General features: G+C 39.5%; 1 protein-coding gene across 1 annotated transcript; it reads left to right on the top strand.

Moving 5' to 3' along the window:
• Nucleotides 1-734: 734 nt before the first annotated feature.
• Nucleotides 735-6,807, top strand: LOC143120396 (uncharacterized). Its single transcript, XM_076281371.1, has 2 exons — nucleotides 735-1,320; nucleotides 3,956-6,807. The coding sequence occupies exons 1-2, from the start codon at nucleotides 1,044-1,046 to the stop codon at nucleotides 5,767-5,769; spliced, it is 2,091 nt and encodes a 696-aa protein (XP_076137486.1). The 5' UTR covers nucleotides 735-1,043; the 3' UTR covers nucleotides 5,770-6,807.
• Nucleotides 6,808-11,282: the final 4,475 nt, after the last annotated feature.

Here is an 11,282-nt window from a genome sequence, read left to right as displayed (position 1 = left end):
ACACATATTGCACACTGCCCTCTCCCCACATACACAGCACACTATCCCATCTTCCCTGTCATCCCCCCAACACACACACCAAGACCCCTAGCAGTTGGGTTAGCCCCTTGAGCCGTGGATCTGCCCAAGGTTTCTTCCTTGGTAAGGGAGTGTTTCCTTGCCCCTGTTGCTCTTGGGTGCTCCTTGTTGGTGCCCCCTCCCCCAATCCCAATCCTCCCCCACCTTTTTTATGCAACCCTTGCCACTTGATCTACTAAACCCCTCTTCTACTGCACTTTTTACCCCCCCCCCCCCCCCATAAATGCACAAATAGGCTGACACCAGACATAATTTCACTGCATTTCTTACTTCCAGTAACTATATGCATGTGACAAACTTCCTTGTATCCTTGTATCCTTGTAATATGACAGGTCCACCCTTTTCCGCTATAGCAGCTGCAACTCTTCTGGGAAGACTTTCCACAAGGAGTGTGTTTATGGGAATTTTGACCATTCTTCCAGAAGCGCATTTGTGAGGTCACACACTGATGTTGGACGAGGACTCCGCTCTAATTCATAAAGGTGTTCTATCGGGTTGAGGTCAAGACTCAGTCAAGTTCATCCACTCCAAACTCGGTCATCCATCCACTGCCATCCCCAAACTGTTCCCACAAACTGTTAATGCTGAAACATTCAGAGTTCCTTTCACTGGAACCAAGGGACCAAGCCCAGCTCAGGGATGACCCCTTCCTGTTTCAACATGACTGTGCACCAGTGCACAAAGCAAAGTCCATAAAGACATGGATGACAAGAGTTTGGTGATTGATTACATTGATGTGTTGAGTTAGTAGAAAAGTGGTGGTGGTCCAACAGTGGACCGGGTGTCATAAAGCCACCATAGCTCCGATAAACAAAGAAAAGAAAAAGGATTTTGACCTTTCTATTTTTTCTTTATTTTCTTGCTATACAGTGACCTGACTTAGACTTTTCTTTTTGTCTTTATGTTGTGTCTCTGACTACAGGCAATTGAAAACTGGATGGAATCATCTTTGTCCTGCTAGCAACATGGATCTTGGACTTCCATTTAGTTCTGGCTGTGCTGAAACACACCAGGTTGACCTGAGAGTGATTGTGAAAGAAGAATCTTATATAAAAGACGAGGACTATGGTCATATGATTGCATGTCCAGGTGAAGAGGAAAAGCCCTTTGCAGAGTTTCACTGTAAAGCTGAAGCGGACGTCAAACAGTCACCAAAGTCTACGTACAATGAACCGCTACGGACAACAGCGGAGCTTGAAGTGAAGATAGAAGAGGAGGAACATCATGAACATCTGCTGGGAAGTAAGTCACACAGAGCTAAATAGAGTTAGTCACCCAAAGGCTTGTAGTTTTTAGCGTAGAATTTTAAAGGTTGTATCAGCGATTTCAGGCCCCAAAAAGGCCCAAACATAAATGATCACACTCGTCTAATCTTTCCTAACGATCCGCTAGCTGTCTGCCCCATAAGCAGGCTGTCAAAATAACACGTCTCTGTAGGCAGCCTAGGCTCCGAAATCTGTACACAAAACCAATTGCTTGGGTTGGGAACCCACTCAAAGGCAAAATAAAGTGTTTCAACCAATAACCGACGAGATGCGCGTTTAGGAAAGTTTTAATTGCACGGGAGGGAGGGGGAGGGAGTAGCGAGCTAGCTCTCTGTTTTATTTGAACATCAACAGAAGTGACGTATCCACGCAATCACTGATACAACCTTAAACGTTCATAAGAAAAAATATTTTTTGGTAATACGGTTCAAATAAGGTCTGAGCGAAGCAACGGCCGTCGAAAACATTGGCGTTCAGTTCGATGGGCTAATATGTATTTGCTATTCGTATTTTGTCACAAACTGTAGTCATGTTCAGTAAACATTAAGATGTTGCTACAAAAATGCTACAGCAAAAATGAAGTGGACTACAGTGCACTGCAACCTGCCATGGTCATACTACCTAAAACATCTGATTTATACTACCCATCCGATTGTTAAACCCTTATGTAATCAACATATTAACTTTATTTAACAGCGTGATTGTTGTGGGAAAAGTTATTATCCTTGCTTGGTAAAGCTAACAAGCTACTGCTTGCCTTGTGATGCACAGCTAGGAGAAAACGCGGGAGACAGTTTGTAGTTTTGTAATGTTTTTCGCTGGTAGCAGAGGCTTAGCTGCACTCATATTTTAGTGATATAGTAGATCTAAAGTCCTCATGGAGACAACACGCTGATTTTATTAAAAGGATATAAACGTCAAATATGAATTGACTCATTCATATGCAGAAGGTACTCAAGTAACATAAGTCTATATACAGTCAACAAAGTAGCATGTTTAGGTTAGAGATGTATTAGTCTGCTAAATGAATAATGTAGTATAGGTTTAGAGTAGCCTATCAAAACGCAGCAAAACAAAAACCTTCGTTTTAGACAAGCGTCTGCCAAATACCCCACCAAATACCGTAAACCTAAAACAGCGTTAAGAGGATGAGCAATGCAACCGTATTGAGGCCCTCGCACATTTACTTCTCTCCCTCTCGATAGCTGCTCCTAGACAGTCGCCTTAACATCAAACATCAAGTTGCCTGCTTTCCAAATGTCTGAAATAGGCTGTCATATTCTTTAGACACTTCACTTACATATAGAGATTGAGAATGTGTCGTCATCATGGCATTTTCCCATTGGTGAATGCTAAGCATTTTGGGGATCCGCGGCAAACCATGCCCATGTAAACCAATGTAAACGGCCAAACGTACCCGGTAACGTGTCTTAGCAATCTCTATTGCCAAACTGCATAGCCTCAGCCTAATCATATTGCAGCGGATTTCTCAGTTGAATTTACCGTCTTACTCGGGAGATGGCAAATGAGAGTAGCTGACACAGACCGTCATAAGACCGGCAGCATTAACTTCTACACAGATGGATTATAAGAAGATTATAATGGTTGGAATTATATTCCAACCATTTCTCAATTAATTGAATTAATCGATTAATCGTGATTATGACTTCCGATATGACCAAGGAAAATAAGAAACTGTTGGCTAACAAACACATGCCACATGCTACCCTAAAGTGGTAGGCTACTTTTCTTCTGCCCTCGGTGGGTTAAATGAAAGATGAATTGCTGAGATGATCTTAACAAGTGTTACTCACAATTTCACATTTCCGCAGCTGGCCACTTTGAATTGCTTTGCGAAACAAAAACAAAATCTGCACTGAATGCGATTGTGAATTTAGCCTGGCTTAATAGTTTAATGTCGTCTTGGAAAGTTGTTGCTTGTTCACGAGTCATTTCAGTTAGCATTATATTTTCCATGTGTCGATGATGGTTAGACATGACGTTCTCAGGGAGCGCAGACCTTTCTGAGGCCAAATGTAGCTATTTGCAACAAATCTGCAAGTGGACCCAGCAAAATATTTTGACCTGCTCAGTGATGGGTGTTTAATTTGTTTGTCTTCTGTGTAGCATATAGATCATAATTTTTGATAATTAGCATGCAAACAAGCGAGACCTAGGCTTCCAGATTGACATAGCTTGGCGTTGGTGATGAGCTTTCGGAACTATGTCACCTTTTTCAGCCCTTCTGAGTTTACAGGTATGTTCCTGGGGTTCATGCCAAGAAATGCCTCCTCGGTATCGGCAACAACAAACAACAAACCAATGAATATCGGTTACTGTTATCGGCCCCACAATTCCATATCGGTGCATCTCTACTTTAGAGTAGAATTTATTTTTAAATTATTGGAAAAATGCCTAATTAAATTGACCAAGATTCCATTTATAAAAGAATAAAGACTCTCAAAACATAAAAACAAAAATATCAGAGGGGGTGAAGAAGACTTCTATAGGCAGTGTATACCAACAATATATATATATATATTTGAATTCTATTTGTAGTTAAATATTTTCTAATCAATATTTAATTGCTGAATGTGGAATATCTCTTCCAGGTGTATCTGAACACCCACATGTAACACAGAAGATCCATGGACAGAATGATGAACTCAACCTGCAACTCAAAGGAAGACTGCACCACTGCACAGTCTGCAGGACGAGTTTCACGACCCTCACTAAACTTGAGAAACACCAGCAAACACACTCTCCTGGTGTTAATCAATGGCAGAGTATTGGCAAAAGACGACATAAATGTATCTATTGTGGAAAAGCTTTTTCAAAAGCTTCACATCTTAAAGCCCATATGCTAATACACACGGGAGAGAAGCCTCATAAATGTGCCCAGTGTGGAAAACGGTTCTCAGTAGTTTCACATCTTAAACCACATATTTTATCTCACACTGGAGAGAGGCCTCATAAATGTGTCCAGTGTGAAAAAGCTTTTACACAACTCTCAAATCTTAAAAGCCACATGCTCATACATACTGGAGAGAAGCCTCATGAATGTGCCCAGTGTGGAAAAACCTTTACATTCCGCAAAGGTCTTAAACGCCACATGATGACGCATAGGCCGACTGGACAGAGGCCTCATCAATGTGTCCAATGTGGAAAAGCTTTTTCACAAAGGTCAGGTCTTAAAAACCATAAACTAATACACACTGGAGAGAAACAACATGAATGTGCTCAGTGTGGAAAAGCTTTTTCAAAAGCTTCACATCTTAAAGCCCATATGCTAATACACACGGGAGAGAAGCCTCATAAATGTGCCCAGTGTGGAAAACGGTTCTCAGCAGTTTCACATCTTAAATCACATATTTTATCTCACACTGGAGAGAGGCCTCATAAATGTGTCCAGTGTGAAAAAGCTTTTACCCACCTCTCAAATCTTAAAAGCCACATGCTCATACATACTGGAGAGAAGCCTCATGAATGTGCCCAGTGTGGAAAAACCTTTACATTCCGCAAAGGTCTTAAACGCCACATGCTCATACATACTGGAGAGAAACCTCATGAATGTGCCCAGTGTGGAAAAGCTTTTACACAACTCTCGAATCTTAAAACCCATATGCATTTGAAAACCCATATGCTAACACACACTGGTGAGAAGCCTCATAAATGTGTCCAATGTGGAAAAGCTTTTACACAAAGGTCAGCTCTTAAAACCCATTTACAAATACACACTGGAGAGAAACCTCATGAATGTGCCCAGTGTGGAAAAGCTTTTACACAACTCTCGAATCTTAAAACCCATATGCTAATACACACTGGAGGGAAGTCTCATGAATGTGCCCAGTGTGGAAAAGCTTTTAAACTCCTCTCAACTCTTAAACGCCACATGTTAATACATACTGGAGAGAGGCCTCATAAATGTGTCGGATGTGGAATATCTTTTTTAGAAATTTCACATTTGAAAACCCATATGCTAATACACACTGGAGAGAAGCCTCATAAATGTGTCCAGTGTGAAAAATCTTTTTCACAAAGTTCAGCTCTTAAATCCCATGTACGAATACACACTGGCGAGAAGCCTCATATATGTGTCCATTGTGGAAAAGCTTTTACACTCCGCAAAGGTCTTAAAAGCCACATGATGATGCACACTGGAGAGAAGCCTCATAAATGTGTCCAGTGTGAAAAATCTTTTTCACAAAGTTCAGCTCTTAAATCCCATGTACGAATACACACTGGCGAGAAGCCTTATAAATGTGTCCAGTGTGAAAAATCTTTTTCACAAAGTTCAGCTCTTAAATCCCATGTACGAATACACACTGGCGAGAAGCCTCATATATGTGTCCATTGTGGAAAAGCTTTTCCAAGAATGGCAAGCCTAACACGCCACATGCTCACACACTGGAGAGAATCCTCATAAATGATCAAAGTGTGAAACATCATGCAGAATTTTCTCAAATCTTCAAAAGCACACAATGCAGAACTGTGTGACAAGTTTTATACCGTACAACAGTTTTCAAAGCCATTTTGATGGTTAACCAACTGATAATGGGGATACTTGTTCACCTAGCGTAGCTGGCAGCTCCTCACAGGTCGAAAACCAGCCTTGGAACTTGGAACATTACCTGGTCAGTACAACCAGAGACTTACTAATGAGAAGACACAGCATTTAAAGAATTCTCCAAAGAAATGCACAGGGTTTGTTTGTAACATCAATAATGGCAGTATATCCCTCCCCTTCATGTTTGCCTCCATTGAATAGGAAAATAGATGCCCGATAACTGCCCAAAGTGTGTGCCTCCCTATTTACTTGAGTAGGAAAATAGATGCCCGATAACTGCCCAAAGTGTGTGCCTCCCTATTTACTTGAGTAGGAAAATAGATGCCCGATAACTGCCTCTTCCTGTATGCCTCCCCATACTCCACTCGGCTAGCCTGGAAAATCCAGACCCTGATAATCTAGAAAGATTAAGGGTCTGGCAAAGAGCAATGTAATGGCCCAACTCGAGGGGCGGCAACAAGCATGCATTTAAAAACTACACGCAATTGGATAACACTAGACCATGTTTACTCTGAATGATTTTGGACTTCGACGCAATCGGATAACACTAAGACCAATGTGTACTGTCCTCCAACGTTGCAGCGCTATCTTCATCAGTTTAGCTGGTTCCCCGGAATGTTGGGGTAAAAGCAACGTGCATCATTGCTCTTTGCCAGAGTGTCTCGCAGAGACAATTCCATTGTGCTCTCGCGAGAACTCTGGATTTCCAGGGTACCACTCGGCAGCCATATTGCAACACTTTGTGGGCTTTTGTCGGACTTTAACTGCTGTGTGGAAACTCAACAAGGATCTTTTATATGAAATGTATGTGTTTTTATAAAACTTAAAGTTGTCATACCTTGTCATTTTTTCCTTTTATTATTATATGTTTTTTGTCTACTTGACTGCATTGTTTGTATCAAGAAGGCCTTGATTGTAAGAAGGAAAGGCCATAACAATTTTGCACCAATCACGACATCTTCAGAGGTAATAAATGGCTTCATGAATTTAAATGTGGAACAAAAATGTTTTAATTTAGATTACACAGAATTTTGATTATCCAATTGGGTGTGTTATTGAGATTTTATACATTTAATGTGTGCAAATATAATTTTGGTAACATTACATCCTCAGCCCAGGCAACATTGTGTGGACCCCCTGCAATCTCTGGCGACCCCTAGTGGGGTCCCCGGACCCCAGGTTGGGAACCACTGCAATAGATCATCATCAACCGTTGTTTATCCAGGGGATATTGACTGAGCATTAAGCTCTTTTACAGCGCGCTGAGTTTACAAACAAAGAATATATATCAACCATTATGTGCGTTGCTTCCATAGATAGAATCCTAGATACCGCACTGCCTCTAAAGGTCGCCAAGTACACCAATCAAAATAGCCTAATCCAGCAAAGAACATTTCTTCTTCTGTTTTTTGGCAGATGACTTATTTTTATAGTATACCGCCACCAACTGTACAGGTGAGCCTAGATCAGAAAATATCACTAGCCTAGTTCCAAGTTAACATTTATCTAAGAAACAAAATTAGCAGTTAGGATTTAATTCGTTGTTTTCCTTTTTAGTTTATTTTTTTTAAAAATGACATCCATTTAATTGCACGTCAATCCATTAGGTGGCGGTAATACACTGTAAACTGCCATAGGCCTACACCCTGACAAAAGAAGAAGACTGTTGTTGTGGCCGGGAGTTCCGTGGAGCTAGCGACAGTAAGCGACAGTACGCGACAATAGCGGGCAATATGGCGGCGAAAAGCGTCAAAATAAAGGTACAGACGAACGATCAGATAAAGTAGGTTAAAATTCGGTTTTCAGAGTATTTTTCAAAGGTTTACACGAAATGTAAACATGTTGCTGAAACTTAGCCTATGTAAATGCATGTGCAAATGTTGTAATTGTAGCAGAATTGTCTTGCTAACATCCTTCAAATTGAACGGAAGTGATCTCACGCAACACCTTTCTCAATGCAAGGCAAGACAAACCAGAGCCCGTCTACGGACATTCTCTGGACAAACGTCTCCATCTCCTGATGTAGGCTACTATTAAATGAGAAGGGAACAAAAACAAACATAGAAAAGGGGGATAATAATGTACTATACATTGATTTAAAGTTAATGTTTTTTATACTATTATACTTTGCATTAATATAATTGTGGAAGGATTACCTTTTTCATTAACAAGACCTAAAATTACACTATTATCAAATAACACTTAGTTCAAACTTAGGGTGGTAGGCTAAAATGGACTCCTTGTACTTTCAGAATAGATATTTATGCCAAATTTGTCTTTATATGTATATGCCATAGCCTACCTAAGGCCTGTCATACTATACACAATACTATTGAACTTTAAATTGTGTGGCTATGTAAACAATAAGTTGTGCATATTTAAAAGGGGGTAAAATGGACTCCTTATAACATATACTTTCAGAATGCACGTAGATATTTATACCAAGTTCGCCTTTGTAGTACCAGGCAATACCAAGTCTGTACCAAGTCATAGGGCTTCTATTGACACACACTGTTGAACTTTAAATTGTGTGGCTGTGAAAACAATAAGTTGTGCAAATGTAAAAGGGGAGTAAATTAAATCCTTATAACATGTACTTTCAGAATATATAAAGATATCTATACCAAATTCGCCTTTGTAGGTACCAGGCCATACTAACTCTGTATCAAGTCATATACTATGTCTACCATTGACATACACTGTTGAACTTCAAATTGTGTGGCTGTGAAAACAATAAGTTGTGCATATGTAAAAGGGGGGTGAAATAGAATCCTTATAACATGTACTTTCAGAATATATATAGATATTTATACCAAGTTCGCCTTTGTAGGTACCAGGCCATACTAAGTGTGTACCGAGTCATATACTATAGGCCTGTCACTGGCACACTGTTGAACTTCAAATTGTGTGGCTGTGAAAACAATAAGTTGTGCATATGTGAAAGTGGGGTGAAATGGAATCCTTATAACATGTACTTTCAGAATATATATAGATATTTATACCAAGTTCGCCTTTGTAGGTACCAGGCCATACTAAGTGTGTACCGAGTCATATACTATGTCTGCCATTGACATACACTGTTGAACTTCAAATTGTGTGGCTGTGAAAACATAAGTTGTGCATATGTAAAAGGGGGGTGAAATGGAATCCTTATAACATGTACTTTCAGAATATATATAGATGTTTATACCAAGTTCGCCTTTGTGAGTACCAGGCCATACTAAGTGTGTACAGAGTCAAATACTATGTCTGCCATTGACATACACTGTTGAACTTCAAATTGTGTGGCTGTGAAAACAATAAGTTGTGCATACGTAAAAGGGGGGTGAAATGGAATCCTTATAACATGTACTTTCAGAATATATATAGATGTTTATACCAAATTCGCCTTTGTGAGTATCAGTATATGACTCAGTACACACTTAGTATGGCCTGATACCTACAAAGGCGAACTTGGTATAAATATCTATATATATTCTGAAAGTACATGTTATAAGGATTCCATTTCACCCCCCTTTTACATATGCACAACTTATTGTTTTCACAGCCACACAATTTGAAGTTCAACAGTGTGCCAATGACAGGCCTATAGTATATGACTCGGTACACACTTAGTATGGCCTGGTACTCACAAAGGCGAATTTGGTATAAACATCTATATATATTCTGAAAGTACATGTTATAAGGATTCCATTTCACCCCCCTTTTACATATGCACAACTTATTGTTTTCACAGCCACACAATTTGAAGTTCAACAGTGTATGTCAATGGCAGACATAGTATATGACTCGGTACACACTTAGTATGGCCTGGTACCTACAAATGCGAATTTGGTATAAATATCTATATATATTCTGAAAGTACATGTTATAAGGATTCCATTTCACCCCCCTTTTACATATGCACAACTTATTGTTTTCACAGCCACACAATTTGAAGTTCAACAGTGTGCCAATGACAGGCCTATAGTATATGACTCGGTACAGAGTTAGTATGGCCTGGTACTCACAAAGGCGAATTTGGTATAAACATCTATATATATTCTGAAAGTACATGTAATAAGGATTCCATTTCACCCCCCTTTCACATATGCACAACTTATTGTTTTCACAGCCACACTATTTGAAGTTCAACAGTGTGCCAATGACAGGCCTATAGTATATGACTCGGTACAGAGTTAGTATGGCCTGGTACTCACAAAGGCGAATTTGGTATAAACATCTATATATATTCTGAAAGTACATGTAATAAGGATTCCATTTCACCCCCCTTTCACATATGCACAACTTATTGTTTTCACAGCCACACTATTTGAAGTTCAACAGTGTGCCAATGACAGGCCTATAGTATATGACTCGGTACACACTTAGTATGGCCTGGTACCTACAAAGGCGAATTTGGTATAAATATCTATATATATTCTGAAAGTACATGTTATAAGGATTCCATTTCACCCCCCTTTTACATATGCACAACTTATTGTTTTCACAGCCACACAATTTGAAGTTCAACAGTGTATGTCAATGGCAGACATAGTATATGACTCTGTACACACTTAGTATGGCCTGGTACTCACAAAGGCGAACTTGGTATAAACATCTATATATATTCTGAAAGTACATGTTATAAGGATTCCATTTCACCCCCCTTTTACATATGCACAACTTATTGTTTTCACAGCCACACAATTTGAAGTTCAACAGTGTATGTCAATGGCAGACATAGTATATGACTCGGTACACACTTAGTATGGCCTGGTACCTACAAAGGCGAATTTGGTATAAATATCTATATATATTCTGAAAGTACATGTTATAAGGATTCCATTTCACCCCCCTTTTACATATGCACAACTTATTGTTTTCACAGCCACACAATTTGAAGTTCAACAGTGTATGTCAATGGCAGACATAGTATATGACTCTGTACACACTTAGTATGGCCTGGTACTCACAAAGGCGAACTTGGTATAAACATCTATATATATTCTGAAAGTACATGTTATAAGGATTCCATTTCACCCCCCTTTTACATATGCACAACTTATTGTTTTCACAGCCACACAATTTGAAGTTCAACAGTGTATGTCAATGGCAGACATAGTATATGACTCGGTACACACTTAGTATGGCCTGGTACCTACAAATGCGAATTTGGTATAAATATCTATATATATTCTGAAAGTACATGTTATAAGGATTCCATTTCACCCCCCTTTTACATATGCACAACTTATTGTTTTCACAGCCACACAATTTGAAGTTCAACAGTGGCCAATGACAGGCCTATAGTATATGACTCGGTACAGAGTTAGTACGGCCTGGTACCTACAAAGGCGAATTTGGTATAAATATCTATATATATTCTTACA

Source organism: Alosa pseudoharengus, unplaced genomic scaffold (genome assembly GCF_046254945.1).
Source record: "Alosa pseudoharengus isolate Yale_2024_CS ecotype anadromous, Long Island Sound unplaced genomic scaffold, YU_APseudo_1.1 YU_APseudo_1.1_scf_1, whole genome shotgun sequence".
NCBI lineage: Eukaryota > Metazoa > Chordata > Actinopteri > Clupeiformes > Clupeidae > Alosa > Alosa pseudoharengus.
The sequence above is the reverse complement of the archived record's forward strand: the minus strand, read 5'-3'. Positions and strand labels throughout refer to the sequence as shown.

Bases quoted from the DNA above. Each gene is read 5' to 3' on its own strand.
- LOC143120396 (XM_076281371.1), top strand. From the start codon at position 1,044: ATGGATCTTGGACTTCCATTTAGTTCTGGCTGTGCTGAAACACACCAG. The intron at 1,321-3,955 runs GTAAGTCACACA...TATCTCTTCCAG, and splicing joins TCATGAACATCTGCTGGGAA to GTGTATCTGAACACCCACAT.